Genomic DNA, 20,745 nt, shown 5'->3' on the forward strand with positions numbered 1-20,745 from the left:
AGTTGTTGGGAAAATTCGGCACTGAGACCATCGGGCTGCTCCCATACCGACATGTAAGACTCGAAGGCCTCGGCGTGGTCGATCGGATCACCGTCCCCCTTGTATGACAGGGGTGGCAGCTTGAGCTTATTTGGCACCGGGACTTCTAGGACGTAGGCGTTGAGGGGTTGCCTAACCACGTGTCGAACGGCACGCGGCGATCGGCTCCGTGTGTCCCTAACCTGGCTCCTTCCCCCGTAGCGGGAGGGGCTCCTTCTTCGACTCGGACTCCTTCTCCAACTCGCCGAGTCGGACTCCTCGGCTTCTTCGGGGTGAGCCTCGTTCGTGCGGCGGGGACGCTGTCCTCCCACGAGTGCGGGAAGGACTTAGGTCTACCGCGCCCACTTTGGGCTCCCCCGGCGACTTGGCTGGGTCAGCTTCTCCTAGTGCTCCGTTCAAGTTTCTCGGAGTCACGTTTTGGGTCCCGGTCTCCCGGACAGTTTCCGCTGCTCTTGTCGGCGTGACAGTGTGAGCAGGCGTGTTACTAATTAGGTCTAGGAGCATTTTCAGCCTGGCTACGTCAACCACATGTCCCATGATGGTGACCTGGTTGGGGTCGGGCGGCGCGTGTCGGGTATTGATGGCATCCCGAACTCCGGTTGGATTACTCACGGTGGAGGGCTGTATGACTCGCAATTGTTGAAAGTATCATCTTGGTAAAATGCGGTTTCGTCGATTCTGTGATCGCATCTTGTTGTTTCGACATTTTCTTAGCTTCTTGGGTGGGTTTTTGTCAGGTTTTTTTTTTTTGTTTGGGAATGAATGTGACTAGCTTCTAGTGTCTTTTCCCACAGACGGCGCCAATTGTTCCGGGTGTAATTCCAGAGCAAGTATTGTTACCACCCGTGGCTTGTAGAATGATGTCTTGGGTTGAACCCTCCTCGCTCCTATCGCCTCTCTCGGCCTTTCCTGCAACAATGAACGAACTGAGGGCTTGGCTTTGCGCCAAGCGTACCCACTCCGACGCCCAAGTCAGTGAGCTTAGAGGTATAAGTTGTATGCTAATTGGCTAGGAATATATTGTAGAGAGATAAGGGAGATATTACCAGATGAATAGTGTATTTTAGGTTAAGTTGTGGGATCCTTTCCTCAATGAAGGTTGAGGAGTATTTATAGGCTTTCACCTTTTGGCACGTAGTGGCCAAGTGGCCAAGTGGCTTACTAGGTGGAAAGACCGTTCTACCCTCGGCCGATGAACCTACGGCAGGCCGGCAGAGGGTCTTGGATGTGAGTACGCGGACATGTGCCCCGGCTGGCGGGTTGCCATGCCGAGACCCTGATAGCGGGCCGATGGGCTGCATCGGCTAGGCGATCTAAGTCGTTGAATTGCTGTGGATATCTTTGACCTTGCTCAGTGTGTTGACTTGGTCAGCGGTGCAGAATATGCCCCATCAGATATATTTTTGGACACTTGGTATTTTATACTGATAAACAAATAGCTTTAATTTTTTTTTAACAAAAGATATTGAATTGGGTTGTTAATATAATCATAAGTTAAGTAAATACTCCGTATTAAGTAATTATCTTTTAGGTAAAATGATGGTAAAATTAAAGTAAATGAGAGAAACAACAACAAAAACGGACTATAACTCCCAAAGTAAAGCGTACATCAATTCTCAAACAACTAATAAAAAGATTACTTCATATTTCGTTAATTTAGAGAGAGACATATCATTCGAGAATAATCTGATATAACTCGTCCACGATGCCCGTTCAAATCAATTTGTTCATCGTTAATATTTCCATGTACTATAACCAATGAGTTTATTGGTGAGCCAATTACATCCCACCATTGCTACACCATGCTATTTTCATTTCATCCCCTTCAACCCATTTTTATATTACATACAAAATGGACCATTGTAAATACTATAAAATACAAATTACAACACCAACCTAAATGAAGAATCAAGAAACCTAGAAACTTAGACACTAAAAACATCAATGAAGTACGTAAATAGAAAAATGCAATATACATCATCATATATAAGATACTATTAAAGGGAAAAGCAAGTATTTTTATTTGCTTTTATTCAACGATAACTCGAGATTCGTTGTTGTGTTTCTAAAATTTCTCGACATTTATCATCTCTTACCTCTTCTCAATTTGCAATTTTTCTTCTAACTCTGCAAAAAAAATCAAATTGAAAAATATTAAAAGTAAGTCTACAATAACCTAGCAATAGTAAAACTTCAAAAAAAAAATTGTTAACTTGTAAGATAAAATGTTAATTTCAATACTAAGAAATATAGGGTATTAATTTGTAAGATAGGAAAGGAAGATATAAAGCCTATGACAGAGTTCGTTGGGATTTCCTTGAAGCAGTTCTTTACAAGTTTAACTTTCCGACTAAGGTGGTTGAGCTAATCATGAATTGTGTCACTACAGTCACCTATGAGGTCTTGCTGAATGGAGCCCCACTCAAACAATTTCAGCCCAAATGTGGGCTAAGACAGGGGGACCCTCTGTCACCATACTTATTTATCCTGTGTATGGAGGTCTTAGCAAGTAATGTGGAATATGCCCAAGGTGTTGGTCACATGAAAGGAATAATGCTAGGTAAGCAAGTTTCACCTCTGGCGCATCTTTTCTTTGCTGATGATTCGGTATTTTTCCTCCAGGATAAGGGTAGATCATTAAGAAACCTAAAAAGTATCATTGACGAATATTGTGAAGCTTCGGGACAACTTATAAATGAAGAAAAATCGGGCATTATTTTTAGCCCTAACACAAAACTCAGAAAAGTTAGGTCATGCCTCAAGATTTTCAAGGTAAAGCATAATAAGGGTTTTGGGAAGTATTTAGGTATGCCAACGGATTTTCAAGCTTCCAAAAGGGATATTTTCAAGGGCCTTATTGAAAATGTGGCGAGACGTATCTCTTCTTGGAATGGTGTCTTTCTGTCACCAGCTGGACGCTTGACTCTGATCTCTTCTGTCTTATCAAACCTCTCAAATTACTTTCTATCGGTATTTAAAATACCGGTAAGTGTGTCCAACAAGATTAATTCTATGTTGGCACATTTTTGGTGGGCAGGATGTAGATCAGATAGGGCGCTTCACTGGTGTAGTAGAAATGTTATCAGTCTGCCTAAAAGTAAGGGTGGTTTAGGCATTCGCAATATCAAATGCATGAACAAGGCACTTCTAGCAAAGCACGCATGGAGATTACTTTCAGATGATGATTCTCTTTTTGGGAAAGTGTTTAAAAATAAGGTCCTTGGAAGAACACCTGGCTCACGGGTTGCTGAACGGAAAAGTGGGACAAATGAGTCATGGGGGGGTGAAAAGTATCAAATATGGGCTTCGGCTGATTTTGGGAAACTTTGGGTGGAAACCGGGCCTCAACTCAAACCTAAATGTCTGGGAGGCGAACTGGATGGAAGGAACCAAACCTGAACCAAAAGAGTGCCTTCTAAGTCCGGAATTTGGCTTCCTAAAGGACTTACGCATTAAAGATCTATGCCTAAATGAGGGAGGTTGGAATGAAGGCTTGGTGAAGATGCTTTTCACGGAGGATAGTGTAAATAAGATCCTGGCCATCCCGCTTAGCGAAACACAATGCGAAGACAAAGTGTTCTGGCCGCATACTGGGTCGGGGGTCTATTCGGTCAAGAGTGGTTATGGAATTGAATTTGAAAGATTTTTTGACCAAATTGGAACAGAAAGGGACAAAGTTAGAATCAGTGAACAAGGGAGGCTTTTTTGTAAAACCAAACTATGGAGGTTACCAGGTCTGAACACTTGGAAAATCTTTTTATGGAAGATCATTTCTAATTCTTTGCCTGTTGGTGAAGAATTCGAGAGACGTGGTTTAGCATGGGATCAGCAATGTGTCTTATGCACAGGGGAGATACCAGAGATGGAATCGTTGGAGCACCTGTTTAGAGATTGTGAGGTTAGTGCGCGTTTGTGGGCCGGATCACCACTTGGCATTCGATCGGATAACATCAGATCTCTTAAGTTGGGGGATTGGGTGATAAATTGGATAAAATATTTGGAACGTAGTGATAGAGATGGGCTGAGCGTTCTACGTTTTGTGGCGATGCTTTCTGCTATTTGGAATATGCGTAACAATATTCGGTTTCGGGGCGAGAGGCTTCCGCCTTCTATCTTCTACAGATGCTGGGAATCCACGGTAAGTTTAACAAAAAGTGCCTGTAGTAAAAAGGAAGAAAATAAGTTAAATGCCAGTTGGGATGTTGAAGGAAATGAGGGAAGAAGTGTAGAGTTTAAGGCGATTAAGGAGGGTCAGCCCGTCTATCTGGTAAATAGTGGGAATGGGTGTCATATGAAGCGGATTATGGTTGATGTTGGTTGGGACATTTCGAGGTTGGCTTCGTTTGGATGGTGTTTCCAAAATGAGGAAGGGGTTATTGAGTATGAAGGCAAGGCAAAAGGGAGGGCGGAAAACCCCTTACAAGCCGAAACGAAGGGGTTTAAAATGGCTCTGGAGTGGGCTCGGATGAAAGGAATTCTACACCTGGAGATATCTTCGGACTGCCTTCAACTGGTGAATCAACTTGCAGGTTTAGGGAGTGTGCATCACTATATTGGAAGCTTTGTGGAGGAAATTATGGAGCTATCATCGTCTTTTCATTGCTTATGTGTTAGTTTTATACCTAGGGATCTGAATTGCAGGGCACACAAGCTTGCGGAGGAAGCTAGGACGATGTAGGAACCTTTCTTGCCAGTTGCAAAAAAAAAAAAAAAAAAAAAAATTGTAAGATAAAATAAGTCTCCTTGGAAATGGGAGATTTATATGGGCTGAAACAACCGTTACAAGCAAAACTTATTTTGATTAGGAAGTTGATGAGGAGGGTTGAATTAATATTAATTGGTAAGAAGATCATATGACTCAGCAATTTAATTGAAGAAGACCGTTCATATCTTGCATAGTTATGAGCTTTTAAACTGAAAATAATGACAGTGGTTTGGTGATTTTTATGGCCTTTTCGACTCATATTATCCACGTGGTACCATAAGGTCACTTGATAGCAATGTATATGCGCTCAAATAATGTTCAATGTTACCCTTTTTATATTATTTTATAGATGTGGCATTGCGTTAATCAGACGTGGCATTTTACAATCACACGTGGCTTTGTTGACGTGCACTTTATGAGCCATTTTAGTTTAGGCTTTTAATAGTATTTTATAGATTGGGCTCCTAAGTCTTACAATATTTTGGACAGGTGAACCTAGGGGTGTTAATGAGACGAGACAGCTCGCGAGCTACTCGAGATCAGCTCGGTCAAAACTCGGTTAAAGCTCGGCTCGTGCGAGCTCGGCTCGGGATCGGACTCGGCTCGAGAGCTTAACGAGTCAAGCCGAGCAAAGGCTGGCTCGACTCGAAAAGCTCGCGAGCGGCTCGAATTTGTGTAATTACTTAAGATATTGCTCATATTTTATAAAAATATCTTATCACGATTACATTTTTGTATCACACATATCAAATTTCTCGCTGATTTGCCAAAAATTTTTATATATAACTTTCGAGCCTTGTTATTAAAAATATCGATAGAAAAAAATAAAAAAAACAAACAGTTTTATATAGGCTTGATTCGGGCTCGAGTTTAGCTCAAGCTCGCGTTAAATCTCGCAAGCTCTATAACGAGCACATTTTTTTCAAACTCGGGTAAGCTCGAGATCGGCTCGAGCTCGAGTTTTAGTTCTTGAGCACAAGCCGAGCAAGGCTAAGTTCGGACTTGACTCGGCTCGTTAACACCCCTAGGTGAACCTACCGACAATATGCATTTTTAAAAAAAATGTTTATTATAAATCGTGTATCATATTAGTACAATAATTTTTCTAACGTGTATCCTAAGGACGCATACTAAAAATACTAAAAAAAACAATTGACAAAAAGATCATGGAAAATTAAAACAGAAATTCACCTTTTGTTTTTCAATAAGATGTTTATTAATTACTATCAAACATTCTTTTGCAGTCTCCTTAACACGTACTCTAAGAACACATGTTAAAAACTTGTTAATATAACTAGTGTAGATCCCGCGCAATAAATGCGCGGTATTTATAGAGTGTTTGCTTTTTAGTTTATTACTTATTATTCAAAATTTATACCTTAATTAATATTTTCATATTTCACCTATTTTAATATGAGAAAGAAAATTAAACTATAAAACTAATAAAAAAATTGGGTATGTCATGAAATCATTTTTTTAATCACAAAGTTAATGATTTCGTTTTATAACTTTTTTAAAATTATCTTAATGACTTTTTTTCACGAAGCTAATAATATTAGTTTATTTTTATGATTTATACGGTGTAAGTATGCATCAAGTCATTTTTTAAGAAAAATTAGCAATTTTGTATTTTATAATTTTCTACCCCTTTTATTTTATTTTGATTAAAACATTATAATTATAATTATAATTTAATGGAAAAAATCATGTTTTCAAGAAAGATAATAGTTTAATGGGATGACTTTTGGAGGGAAAACTTTTGAGAATTTTTATTCTCTTAGTAGTAGGGGATGCTCGAGTAATAATTTTCCTTTTCAGCCTTTTTAAAATATGCTTTAAAAACACACGTTAAAAAAATCCGTTAGTATAATACTAGAATACTCCGTAATAAGTATGAAAAGTGATCAAAACTCTTTAGAGGGACGATCAATTATTTGATGATGTTGCAACCGTACAATATTTGCTACTCCATATTATAGTTTAACAAGATTCTTTTGTGAAGAATTGTCATTGTCAAGTATCTAACAATTAATCTTAATATCTTATCAATAACCACTAAGGAAGCATGGAATCGAATCATGCCATCAACACATATTCTGCAGCTTGTAAAAGAATATCAATGTATACTAAATAATACGGAGTATCCTTTTATATTCCTACTTATCTAGCAAATTAAAGTTGGTTGAACTACTCGAGTATTATATCGAATAATGGTGGAATCAAAATTTGTAATTATAAACTAATACAGTAACTGAGCTACAAATTTTAACTTTTTTTTGTTCAACGAGGCAAACGTCCCTTAGTTTTGCCACTAATACAGTAATACAGAGTATAATTGGAAACTAGGAGTAATGGACATTATAAGAGTAATTTTGATATAACATTAGCCACGACTCACGAGTATTGCCCTTTTTCTTTAATGTTAAGTTGCTTGTAATATCCTTAACAATTAATCAGTATTAAAATGTTCATTCTTATATGAAAATATGAAATACTAAAACACTAATCTTATACTCACTATATTAAAACTTCCTAAGTCACAAATGTCATTTAATCTAACTAATAGATTAACGAGGAGCAATAAAAAATAAGGGTCGTGCTTTTTCACATACACACTTTACACAATGCGATCCGTGCGTGGCCACCTCTAACAAGACCCTTACATAAGCCGAGTCTATAAATCACGTCAGCATTAAAATCTACATACCGTGTGGCTCCTTTTACACAAAAGAAGAGAAAATTTAACGATAATGAGTAATTTTAAAAGTAGGTTCAAAATTGGGCCTACTATATTAGTCCACAAGTAGGTATTTCTCTAATATTGACTGTAGCCCAATACTCTAAATCAGCCCATAACGCTGAAATTTGCAGTTCTAAAATCTCGCTCAACCTTAATCAATTAATCTCTTTCATAATGACGTCGTTTTGCTGATTATTTGCATTATTTTTGTGAAGTTGTCCATGATTCTTACTTCGTACGACGTTATTATAATTTCTGATTAGTGATCAGAACTTTAGACGTAGTTTTCAAGCTCTTTTTAATTCATCGCGCCGTTAATTTCTCGAATCCGATTGATAATTGAACGAAGTTGGTTTCGAAATGTTACATGAACCCGATTGATAATTGACATATTTTTTTGACTATATAGGTTATCCTCAATCCCCATTTCCCCTTCCCCCTTTGCGCGAGGGTTTTATACTTTACACATCCGACCCTCCCTACCCCGTTCCTTAACCTACCTTTGGTAAAAGCGGTTAAGGCATTAGGGTAATGTTGCGGTCATAAACAACTAATTACTGTCAACTTAGGGTGCAGACTTTAGTAAAGCATATTAAGATAAATTGGCAGGTACTCCTCCGTCCAAATCATTTGTTTTCAATTTTTATTCTTCGTGAGATGGATTTTAAGCAAAGTTAAACAAATGATTGAGACGGATGATAAACAGAATGCAAGTTCAGTTGAGTCTACTGCATATCCGTAGATACCTCAAATACTTTCCAATTACATTTGAAGGATTGAGAAAGCGCGTCATGAACCTGGCATGGACTTTACTCCGATCCTAACGAGTAAAGGAAATTGGGGAAGGCGGGTACATACCAGACATGAATACCAGTCCTAGCTAGGTGATGTATATACCAGGTTCATGACGCGCTTTCTCATAACCATGTCTGGTATGAGTGCGCTCGATCTTTTAATATCATGATTGTCATCTACCTTTGCATGTATTAACTTAACAGTTCTTTATTTTTTTGAGTGTATATGTCTGCGTTTTGTTTTCATTCCTAGCGGTAGCTCTTGAGGCACTGGGTAAGTTTGTGGTCGCCGTAACATTCAAAACATTTTTAAATGACATGGTAAATACTCACAAAAACAAGCCTTTCCTACTTGTACACAATAACACAACTCTTGCTTTTCATTTCCACCTCTATTTTAATCGGTTATGTGAGCCGTCTCAAGTTAAGACGGTCTTAAACAGGAATTGGTGTAAATTAATAGTTGGGAGTTGACTTGGGAGCTGAGTATGTGACATGACATGACATTTGCTGTCTTCTGATAATAAAAATAAAAATAATAATAAGAGTTCGTGCAGGCCACTATGAACATTTGATTTGATTAAGCATCAAATTTATTGTTATGGGCTGTTGATTACATATCTAGTCTCAAACTATCAATAGATTCTGAAAAACCCGAAAATAATACTCCCTCCGTCTTAATCATTTGATTCAGTAATACCCCTTCCTAAGAAAAACAACAGAAAAACAAGGTTTGCTAGATATTCATCATTTGCTTCTGTTGTTGTCCTCCATCAATGGGGCTTCACTCGAGTCTTTCGTTTTCATTCCTTCTCCTTCGATCGTTTTTTACTTACTTGCTTCCTTGCCTACAAATATATCTTCATTGAATCAATTCCATGAAGAATACCAATTATGTTTCACGCTTTCAAATGGTGTCGCTACTCGTTTCTTGTTATGTTGAAATTCTTTTTCTCGTAATTTTTACTGTCTTTTCGCTGCCAACATATGTCAGCGGGTTTGGCTCGTCTTCCACAATTGCTGTCAGCTATGGTTCTAACACGGTATGTGGAATACTTGCTGGAAAATCTTCTCAGGGTATTCAATGCTTTCAAGGGGGTGAACTGTTTTCAATTCGGCCAAACATGTCGTATGAAGCGCTTGCTGGTGGGAAGAACATGTTCTGTGGTTTGACTTCAGGTGGTATTGATCTATTTTGCTGGGACACGAGATTTTCCGACTTTAGTACTCGAGTCAGGCAAATTTATCACAATCCCATTTCTCCATTGACTGATCTGACAGTCGGAACTGACCGAGTTTGTGCATTACAGGCTAGAACAAGCATTATCCAATGCTGGGAACGAGCGAGGTTCTCACCGCAACAACTCTTTTTACAGCCCGAGGGAAAAATCTCTTTTCAGAGCATCACGTCAGGCGATGGGTTTTCCTGTGGGATAGTGGACGACGACAAGAGTGTATCGTGTTGGGGTGAAAACGGGATAGGGGATTTTATCGAGGCTGAGTTTGACAGCATGTCGATGCTAACCTTAGTTGCTGGGAAATCGCATGTTTGTGGGATTACCGTGACTGGTATATTAGTCTGTAAAGGGAAAAATGACTCAGGGCAACTCGATGTCCCTTCCGAAACCCCTTTCTATTATTCTGACCTTGCTCTCGGTGGAACCTACAGTTGCGCGTTACTGAGAAGCAATGGCTCAGTAGCCTGTTGGGGTAATGCAGGGAATGTATCCGCGATTGTTGACCAGGAAATCCAGACCCTGTCATTCGAGTCCATAGTTAGTGGCACAGATTTTACGTGTGGTTTGAGGAGCGATGACTTGACGCTTTTGTGCTGGGGTCCTGGTTGGTCGGATAAGTCCAATACGTCGCTTGGATTATCAACTATGATTCCAGGTCCATGTGTCCGAGACCCCTGTCAAGATTGTGGCACGTTTCCTAATTCGGCCTCTCTGTGTAGCGGTGAAGCAAATATATGTCGCTCGTGTGTGGTTGATCTTCCATTTCAAAGAAAATCCTCTGACGTTTCAGGCCCGGCAATCTCACCTGCATCATTGTCGTTACCTGTTTCTTCGACTCCACAGCACGAAAAGAAAGTATATAGGCCTTTCTGGGTGTATGAGACATTTGGGATGGTTGGATTCCTTTGTGGTTTGGTTGCGCTTGGTTACTTCTTGTACCTTAGAATTTCGCGCCCTTCTGATGAAAAGTTGCTGGTTGTCACGAAGAAGGAGCTTCGTTCCACTGCGAGCAAGTGTAGTAATGGTAGTCAAAATGCTGATACAGCTATTATAGCTAGCACTGCTTCTAGCGCACCTCAGTCAAGGTCATCGTCGATCACTCAGTTCAGTTCCCTAGCCTCAGGACGCGAGAGGAATTGGGAGTTTTCGCTAAAGCATGTCGACAAGGCTGAGGTATTCTCTCTATCGGAACTAGCCTTGGCGACAAGGAACTTCTCCCTGGAGAACAAGATTGGGAGAGGGAGTTTCGGGACTGTGTATAAAGGGAAACTCCCTGATGGTCGTGAGGTGGCGGTCAAAAGGGAAGTGATCTGTAGAACCAAGGATCGAGAGTATGCATTTGAGTCGGAATTAACCTTGCTATCCCGGGTTCACCACAAACATTTGGTTGGTTTAGTCGGGTTTTGTGAAGAAAACAGTGAAAGGCTCTTGGTGTATGAGTTTATGGCAAATGGTGCCCTACATGATATGTTGCACAACACTCAGACAAACAACACTAGCCGTCTTAATTCGTGGAAGATGAGGATTAAGGTTGCATTAGATGCAGCTAGAGGGATTGAGTACCTACATAATTACGCGGTCCCACCTATAATCCACCGAGACATCAAGACCTCAAACATACTCTTGGACACGAAATGGGTTGGTAGAGTTTCTGATTTTGGATTATCCCTCAAAGGGCCTGAGACCGAGGAAGGGAGCATGTCCATCAAGGCCGCTGGGACAGTTGGGTACATCGATCCTGAATACTATGTTCTTAAGGTTTTGACAACCAAGAGCGATGTATATGGATTCGGTGTAGTTTTATTGGAACTCCTGACAGGGAAGAAGGCGGTTTTTAAGGAGATTGAAGGAAATGGGCCAACTGGGGTAGTAGAGTATGCCGGACCCTTTATCGTGGGAGGAGAAGTGTGGAAGGTGTTGGACAAGCGAGTTGAACAGCCGGTGATGAACGAGTCCGAGGCTGTCGAGCTGTTGGCTTACACAGCAATGATGTGTGTCAACTTGGAAGGTAAAGAGAGGCCAACTATGTCTGATGTTGTTTCTAACTTAGAAAGAGCATTAGCTCTGTGCAAAGGCAGCTCTGGTACATTCTCTCCTAACTTTTATTCTTTTAATTAATATGTTCTAATCCAACACCCTTACCTCACAATTTACGGAGCCATTGAGGCACCAGGGTAATGTCGTTGTTTAATATGTTCCCGTCCCTGTGTAAATGTAGAGTTGTTTTCTAAGTCGTTTACCAAGTATGAATCTTTTCGCTTAGTTTGATTGCTGCATTTTTGTAATACCATCAAAGGTGTAGTTTGGGATTGGCAAAGTTGTGGAGCAGCAGTATGTATTTTTTTTTTTTTTTTTTTTTGTTCCGATTTTTCCGTCTTAGCTGGTGTGAATAAATTTAATCAGGAAAACTGATTTAGTCAATTGATTTGGATTGCATGACCCCAACTATATGTAGGCAACTCATGCTGTATTGTTATGTGGCATGCACATCTGCTTAGATTGTATCAGAAAGAAATCTGATTACTGAACTGTAACCCGGTCAATGGATTTGGGGATTTTTTTTTCGTGTCATGGAAGTTGTTCTGAGCATGTATAATGGCCTCTGAATTTGATCATCATCTACAGTCTAGAGGCAGTGTGTCAAAATCAGTCGAGTTCATAAACATCGATCCCTGGTAAATCCTGGTTTTTGAAGGGTTACTCTATCACAGGCTCACAGCAAGGCGGTCAAATGTAAACAGCCTTACCCGTATGACACAGACTGCTTACTGTTAGTTTACATTATAAGAAGCGAAAACGATCACTGGTTTATGTACTGTCAATTATGAAATTATAGTTTCATTATGATAGGTGAGAATGCACTGAACTGTCAACAAACAACCAGAAACATAGAAAATAAGGTTATCTCCGTCTGAATCATTTGTTTACAGTTTTTATTCTTTATAAGAGGTATTATAATAAAAGGAAAACAAATGATTGAGACGGAGGGAGTAGTGGGTGTTTTTTAATCAAGCTGAAAACGGATAAGCAGTCTCGCGGCTCTGTATGGTTTCCCCTTCTCTTTATACAAAGGAACAGACCTGATGCCATTCCGGAGAAGCCAGACAGGCAAGCAAGTCTGTCCTCCAAAGTCATGTGTTCTGTCTGTGTCAAATTCTCTGACTTCAATCATCAGCATTGCTATTTCGGGAACTGTCAGCGCAAACTCAAACTCTTGATTCCATGTCGGTATCCACTGATCCATTGCCGGGGCTGTTTTCTCCCTTGCCTCGTCTTCAGGGACCCCTACAATCTCAAGCTGGAAAGAAAACGATTAAAGAAAGGTCGTACTTCATCATTCCGCTGCTAATTTTACCCAAACTGTCCAAATTCTTTGCTACCAAAGTCATTCAGACAGTGACTTACTGCTGCAAAGAAATCTGGCGGCGACTCTTTATCAAATTCTTTGCTACCAAAGTCCAAATGCCACCCAGTGCCCATGAAGACCTTAACCTGTACACTCGCCGCAGTAAGAACAGCAAACAGTGACAGTTCTTGACATAATATGACCTGATTTTGTCATTTGGGTTAGATCAGCATACCTTTAAGATCTTCTTAACAGGCCGCCACACAGTAGGATTGAATTTCTGCTCTTTGTTGAGCAAGATATCGGGTTTTCTAACATACCCCGTGTTACCATATGCTCGAAACAGGCCTTGCATGATCCAAAGGTACTTGTCTAACATCTGTTTTGCAGGAGTTTTAGGAAAATCAAGATTTTAACTTTTACTCCTATATTTTTATCAGTTAAACTAGCTGATGAATTCGACATGTGACCTTACCTGGGTATGAAAGGCAACCATTTGAGCTCCGCGTGTCCATCCTATAAAAGGGTCGTAGTTTGATGAGATGATCTTCCCATCCTCAGCACATTGATTTGGATAAACTGCTAAGAGATTTTTCTGCGTAAAACTGAAGAAAGCGGTTGATGACCACAAGTCAGCAAGTGCACGACAAAGTTTCTTAAACGGAATGAAAAAAGGGATCCACCGGGTCAGTTTTGGTGTGACGGTGTCTAAATCTAGGGTATGATATTTGCCCCTGGTGACTTTACCAGTTAAGCTAGCTGACAGCCTGACATGTATTGAACAATCGATGTCTAAATGTATGACAACCAGGAAATCCAGACCTGATAATAGCTTCAGCTCCGGCATTTTCCAAGACGCTCTCAGTTGTGCTTAAAATCCTGACACTGCTAGCATCACCATCCTCCAGATTCATAGACCCGTCTTCAGAATCTTCGATATGACCTGCTATCAATTTCTTATAATCGTCGCATGGTTCTTCCTGGAAAACAGGTTATTTTAGGATTCCGAAAACTTGAAAAAACTTTTACTGTTGAAATTAAGGTGACATAAAACATAATTTAAACTTTACATTTTGGGATTGTTTTTCGGGCTTTCTGCTTAATATTATAAACTTCTTCATAAGGTCTTTTAGAGGTTTCTTGAATGCTTCTTCTGAACTGCACACTGTTTTGTCAAATCTCTTTCTGATCTTCTGTAAATGACAAAAAGAGTTCTTATGTTATTATCTAAACTGCATTTTACACGAAAGACCGAGTTTTTTTTTTTTATTTCAAACAAAAAGAAGTATACAGAGAGGCCTGAGAACTCACTGCAGCAACTAGAGCGCGAAGATTTGAACTGATGTGTTCCACAAGAATAATAATGACAGGAAAATCTGAAGTCTTAAAAGCATGCTCTTTGATGGCATCCAAACATTTACTCAGTTTCACTTTAGAATGAAGAGTCCTACAAGTTTGAAAAGAAATAACGCTGAGTCTTATATGAGACGGTCTCATGTAATTAAGCATCCTGTTCTCGTTGTTTCATGACGAGTTAGCGTACATACCTATCATGGTGCACTTCAACAGTTTTGTCATCACTGGTTGGAAAAAGATTCAATTCAATTACTCTGACACCTCTGTTTAGTGTCTTTACAATAGCAGAAATACTGCTAGGTATCTTGTAAAGTTCATCATCGGATTTCCGGTGTGACAGTGTGTGCATTGAAAGGCTCTCATTCAATGTAGGGATATTGTATGGATGATGGCTTGTGTTTGTGTTTGTTTTTTTTTGCTGTTTTAAATATGAATGATGGCTTGTGTACACAAAATAATGAGGCAATGTATGTTGCAGCTCATCTTCCTGCATTTCATGTATCCGAAACAGTTTATCAGAAGATCGAATGCCAAATATTTTCATCCAAACCACAATAACATTACCCTGATGCATCATTTAATACATCATTTTTCATTGTTTCTTCACGAAAAACAAAAAAAAAACGAAATCTCATTAATTATAAGAGCGAAATTAAAAATAAGAATGGTTTAAGCATGTACTTGTTGAAACAGTGGAGGATTCATATCTCCAAGAAGAAAGTGTAAGAAGTCATTGAGCTTAAGACCCTTCTTGCTGAAAGTTCTTGATCTCTGAAGGACTTTCGCTACAGCTTTTTTCGCGGTTTGTTTAGCATTTGCTTCTTCTTCTCCTTGTACATTCTCCAAAAAATCTTTCAGTTTTATTTCTGTCAATATTTTCTCATTTTCAGCAAGTATGTTAAACAGATTTTTCACCTCTGTTGGAGCTAATTCCTTCTTTCTTTTCTGAAACCATCGCCGATAGAGATAACATATCTTTTCGTATGTTTCGGACATGATCACTTGCCTTTTAACTCCTCCTGGAAAAAAAAATGTGTTCAATGATAGGATGAAGGATATAGGAATGAAGGATACAGATGAGGATTTATAAATTTATAAATGTAGGATTTTTTGTGTGGGTAGGGTTTGCACGACGATACTTTACCTTGGTATAGGCGGGAGCATTTAAGGCACTGGAGTAATGCCGATGTTATTGTTTGTCAAGGTTAAAGAGGGTCTACATACAAATACAAATATGTTCCATGGAGTTTGGAATTTCCCCTTATTAAAGTAAGAATAATGTAATGCTTATTTCATGCATTTTGTTGTCGAAATATGATCGAATAGGTTGAAAAACATAATAAATTACGATTTTTTTTTATGATGAAGTATCGGTCAAATAATGTCATTTTTGACACATTGATCGACTTTTATTATCCTGATATAGGCGAAAGTTTTTGAAGTATTTAAGTTACGTTCCATTTTGTTGTATAGTAAGACTGATTGAAGGTCTACCAAAAACATGTTACATGCAGTATGGAATTCCCCTTATTAAAGTAAGAATTTTTACAGCTTGTTATAGTATATAACTTTAACCAAATTGTAGAAAATGCTTTAATTTTGGATGCTACATGAGTAGTACTTAGCTTGTTGGTTGTCACAAATCCTGATTGGCTTGAGAATACAGTAAACAAATAAAAGTGTACATATTAAGGTACTAGGAATCCTTCAAATTTACAATTTCTTGAAACATTTTTTTTATCCTTTTCCCGACAGCTGGGATAATCTCTCCTTCGGTATACTGAAGTCAACTTAATGGGATAGATCTCTCCCAAGTTCGTTTTTTTTCTTTCGCAAGAGTCAGGGATCAAATTGCTGACCACTTATTTTAAGAGACGATACTTTACAACGAACTTTGGTTGAAACATCTTAAGCATAACAATGATAACATCCAAAACTGCAAATATCAAGAAGATAAATGCAAATATCTGTGTATTATAGCTCACTTATTAGCTGTTGATTTATGATAAACCGAGACAATCACATAAAACACCAACATTGTCGTCTCAGTACCTCAAAAGCTCCCGCCTATAGCGAGTGAAGGGCTAGATATATACGCAACCCTTATCATTGTATCGAAGAGACGAGGACGATTATAGAGAAGTATATAGAAAGACCAATCTATACAAACATGAACTTCATAAGAAGCTTAACTGAAGTATATTTATCTCCTTCAAAATTGTAAAGAGGTACTGCATGAAACCCGGGCTTTAGTTCCGAAACAGGCAGGCAAGTTTGCCCTGCAAAATCATCTTTTTCAGATGTGTCATGTTCATGGGCTTCTACTCTCAACAAAGCTAACTCAGGGATAGTTAGTGGAAAACTAAAATCCTCGTCCCAGGCGGGTATCCAGCGATTTTCAATCACTTTAGTCTTCTTCATCGTCTCATCTTTCGGAGCTCCAGCTATTCCTACCTGTTAGTCAGTGACAGAACTAGAAAATAAGATTATACAAGAATTTTCCACTGTTTTGAGTTAATCCTGTAACATATAGGAACTCTTTGTTTTCGAGCAAAGCTCCAGTCCATATGAGTTACACATGCATGTAAGGATCCCACATTGGAGAATTAGAGAAGAGTATTCCACTATATAAGGCAAGGGGCTACTCCCGGGGAGTGTTAACTATTAAGTGATCATCTGTTTACTTACCCTGACATAGAAATCGGGTGGTGAGTAGAAATCGAAATGAGTTCGTTTAAAATCAACATCCCATCCAACTCCCATGTAAACTTTCACCTACATATATATAACAGTGGAAAAGGTGTGAAATTAAGGTTTCCGATGATGTTATGATAGAGAGATGGATTTTGATTTCGGGATTTCGTACCTTTAATGTAATCTTGATTGGTAAATCTGCTTTCGGATCAAAAACTTGATTATCAGGGCTTAAATTCAGTAAAAAATCCGGCTTTTTAACATAACCGCAGCCTCCATTGGCTCGAAACAATCCTTGCATTAACCAAAGTGGTTTTCCATATCCCTGCAATCAAAGCACAGTCCGTTTATAGATTGTAGTAACAGATATGTTCGACAAACGACAACACCAACATTACCTAAGTGCCTCAACAGTTAGTTAGTCATAAAATAAGACGCGTTAAAAAGTTATTAGTCATTTTCTTTTATTCCATCATATTTAGAGAATTTTCAGAGGTTAATTATATCCTCGAATGGTGACCTTACTTAGAGTCAGTTAGAGATAATACTAATGTTTCGGAAAGGTAACCTGCATGTTAAACGCGACCATTTGAGCTCCATGCATCCACCCTACAAGAGGTTGATAGTTTGAAGAATCGACCCGTGTTGCCTTAGGATATATCCTCAAAATGTTCTTTTGAGTATACCTAAAATAAAAACATTAGAATGTATAATGGGAATTAGAATCAGACTTGACAGTCAAGTCATTTAGATAATCAGACTATCGCGAAAAATTAGAGAAGCTAAGTACCTAACAATATCGGTCCCATAAGATGTAATGGCCTTAGCCAGAATTTGCTCGTTCAAACTAAGACGGCTCAGTTTATTAGTGTCGACCTTAAGTGATTCCTTAAGCTTACCCCTTTTAATTCCGGGTATTGTGATCAAATTCTTGTATGCTGGAGGCTCCTCATGCATTGCATCATATTCCGAGATATACTCGTCCTCATATACATCTGCATCTACGTTTTCTTTTAATTTGTCGTCGTTGATCTGTTGAATAAGGGATTAATAAAAAGTCATGAACTAATGATATGAAGGATCCATGAATAAATACACATTGACGGTCTCACAATGCAATGTCAGCTAGCATAGCTGGTAAAGTCATGATATGAGTTCAAATCCCGTCAGCAACATATTTCCCTTGTAACTCCCGTTACACACAAAAAAAAAAGAATACGATAAAAAGCATTAAAGACGAAGGAAGGATAAGAAGGCACCTCATTATTGTCGATTGATGTTTGTTCTACTTCACTAGATGGTTGTTCCTTTTGTGACTCCTTGCCTTCATTTATCGAAACTTCAGCAGAAAGGTACTCCTTAGGCGGCTTCGTAGAGATAATGACCTTATACTTCAATTCTTCCGGGGAAGGGAAGTCTTGTGAGATCTCCTTTTCAGGGTAGAACAACATATCTCCAAGTTCTCGAGTAATCATCTAGGAAAATTTCATCATATATAGTTTAGCAATTTTGATGAACGAAAGCTTATAGTAATAAGTCTCATTTAAGACGGTTAGTACTTACTTGAGCTACTATGGCTTGAAGTTTCGGATTGAGGTGATCTTCAAGAGTGAGGATCACTGGGTACGGAGATGCACTAAAGGCGTCATTTTTGATCGCTTTTAGACATTTGACGAGTTCCACCGGATTTGTAAGAGTCCTATGACGAACAACATCGTGTTTTTAGTAAAACACTGGCATAGCGAAACAGAGAGACAGGACAAGTAAGTGGAGCCACGAGAGCAATTTGATGCTGATGGGATTTGAACCTAGGTGATACGTGATTGAGCGGCATGTCTCATAACTTACCAACTAAACTAGTTGATATCTGTACCACCCCATGAAATATAACGAAAACATTAAAAATTTCTAAAATTATACGAAGTAAGATATTTGTTTGTCATCACGGTTTTTGAAATTGTCTTTTACCATGATTAAAAATGTCGAAAACACAGTAAAAATGACAAAATGCAAGGAAACTAAGTAAATTTACTTTCCATGAAGAACATGAACATCTTCTTTGGAAGGGGTTGGCCAAAGATCAAGCTCTATAACTCTTACACCTCTTTGAAGTGCTTGGATTATCGGAATGTCGCTGCAATCGCTACTGAGTTGGTTCCCGGTTAAGTATGAATTGTGGCCGGTGTATATGAAGTAATGTGATAATGGGGATGTCATCGCTTGGTAAACCTTTCAAATTCACCAAAAATAAAATCATGAACATATAATCTAGCAACATCTTTAATTACATTAAGTTCCAGGTTCGAATCTAATTGACGGTTTTGTTTTATTATGCACTTTTAACAGAAAAAGAAGCATAGTTTGATATTGTGTGAATAAAAATGTCACATAATTGTTTGCTCTGTTTACTCACCAACCAAATGCCCACCAAAAATAACGACCACTTCAGTAAGTCTCTCTTAAGACCGTTGTAAACTTAAGACGGGTCTAAAAACAAATTTCCAACACTAATTACTTAAGTAACTAGTATAAATCCCGCGCAATTACGCGGTAACTATAGAGTTTTTACTTTTTATTTTATTACTTATTCACCTAATTGTATTTTGATACTCCGTATTAGAAAAAAAAAAATTAAACAACAAAAAATTAATAATAAAAAAAATTTAAGTATATCATGAATTTTTTTTTCTTTTTATCGCAAAGTTAATGATTTTATTTTATAACTTTTATTAAATTATCTTAATAAGTTTTTTTCACGTAGCTAAAAATATTATTTTATTGTTTTATATAGTGTAAGTATGCATCAAGTCATTTTCGAAGAAAAATTAACGGTTTTATATTTTATAATTTTGTACCCCTTATATTTTATTTTGATTAAAACATTATAATTATAGTTTAGAATTTAATGATAAAATAATGTTTTAAGAAAAAAATTATAGTATAATGGGTAACATTTATTTCTTTCCTTATATAAGTGGGTGGAGTTTGGAGGGAAAACTTTTGAGAATTTTTATTATCTTAGTAGTAAGGGAGATTATTGCTTATGATTAATCAGGTATATCAGTATATGAGTTAGACCCATTTCGCACTTATAACCGTCTCAAATAAGAATTTGTACCTGGGATTTGATAGGAGGGTTGAGGTCAACTGAGAAGAGGTAAAAAAAGAAATCATCAATACTTAGTGATTTTCTTATAATAGTACTAAAAATGGAAATATGAGGATGCTTAAGTCTCATGATATCCTCCACAATCTTCTCTGCATCCGCCACCGTCGCCATGGTCTCACCTTGGACTTCCACCATGAACTTTTGTAGTTGTTCCGGCGCCATGTAGGTCCCGCTTTCGACGTAACTTTTGAAGGACTCTATGATATCCATGGGTGGGTTCAATTCTTCCTTCTTAAACTTTCTTGAAAAACATCCACATATCTTATAATTGTCCATTTTTTTCCCCTAATGTAAATATGTAATAATATGAAATTTTATGTTTTTTTTAGTACAAGGGAGAATTATTATATAAGTTATAATATGAAATCTTATTATATAACTCAAGGTATTATATACTTTCAAGTGTTTAGTCTATAGCTACTTTATAATGTCATACTCTAGCTTTGTAGTCTTCTATGATTAAGAGATTAGACATGGGGACATGAGAGTTAAGTGTGTGGATCATTGATGTGTAAGCTAAGGGGGAAAGATTACTTGTACACTACAAAGGAGTTCTCGACATAATTTTCATCTTCGGTCATTAAGAAGTATTTTTTTTTTCTTTTTTTGTTAATATAAGGGTAAAATTTCTCGTATCCCACAATTTACGAGTGCTACTGAAACA

General features: G+C 38.2%; 3 protein-coding genes across 3 annotated transcripts; 2 read left to right on the plus strand and 1 right to left on the minus strand.

Annotated features, from left to right (window-relative positions):
* Positions 1 to 3,541: 3,541 nt before the first annotated feature.
* On the plus strand, positions 3,542 to 4,717 carry LOC141616886 (uncharacterized). The gene has a single exon (XM_074434043.1). The coding sequence runs from the start codon at positions 3,542 to 3,544 to the stop codon at positions 4,715 to 4,717; it is 1,176 nt and encodes a 391-aa protein (XP_074290144.1).
* Positions 4,718 to 8,921: 4,204 nt separating this feature from the next.
* LOC141621219 (putative serine/threonine-protein kinase-like protein CCR3) lies at positions 8,922 to 11,841 on the plus strand. Its single transcript, XM_074437875.1, has one exon. The coding sequence runs from the start codon at positions 9,157 to 9,159 to the stop codon at positions 11,632 to 11,634; it is 2,478 nt and encodes an 825-aa protein (XP_074293976.1). The 5' UTR covers positions 8,922 to 9,156; the 3' UTR covers positions 11,635 to 11,841.
* A 4,306-nt stretch (positions 11,842 to 16,147) lies between these two features.
* Positions 16,148 to 20,468, minus strand: LOC141622892 (phosphoinositide phospholipase C 4-like). Its single transcript, XM_074438919.1, has 9 exons — positions 20,031 to 20,468; positions 18,945 to 19,141; positions 18,476 to 18,611; positions 18,172 to 18,387; positions 17,703 to 17,944; positions 17,481 to 17,598; positions 17,085 to 17,237; positions 16,907 to 16,993; positions 16,148 to 16,672 (listed from the first exon to the last, which is right to left on the minus strand). Exons 1-9 carry the CDS (start codon positions 20,355 to 20,357, stop codon positions 16,379 to 16,381), a joined length of 1,770 nt encoding a protein of 589 aa, XP_074295020.1. The 5' UTR covers positions 20,358 to 20,468; the 3' UTR covers positions 16,148 to 16,378.
* Between the last annotated feature and the right edge of the window lie 277 nt (positions 20,469 to 20,745).

This window comes from Silene latifolia, chromosome X (genome assembly GCF_048544455.1).
Source record: "Silene latifolia isolate original U9 population chromosome X, ASM4854445v1, whole genome shotgun sequence".
Lineage (NCBI taxonomy): Eukaryota > Viridiplantae > Streptophyta > Magnoliopsida > Caryophyllales > Caryophyllaceae > Silene > Silene latifolia.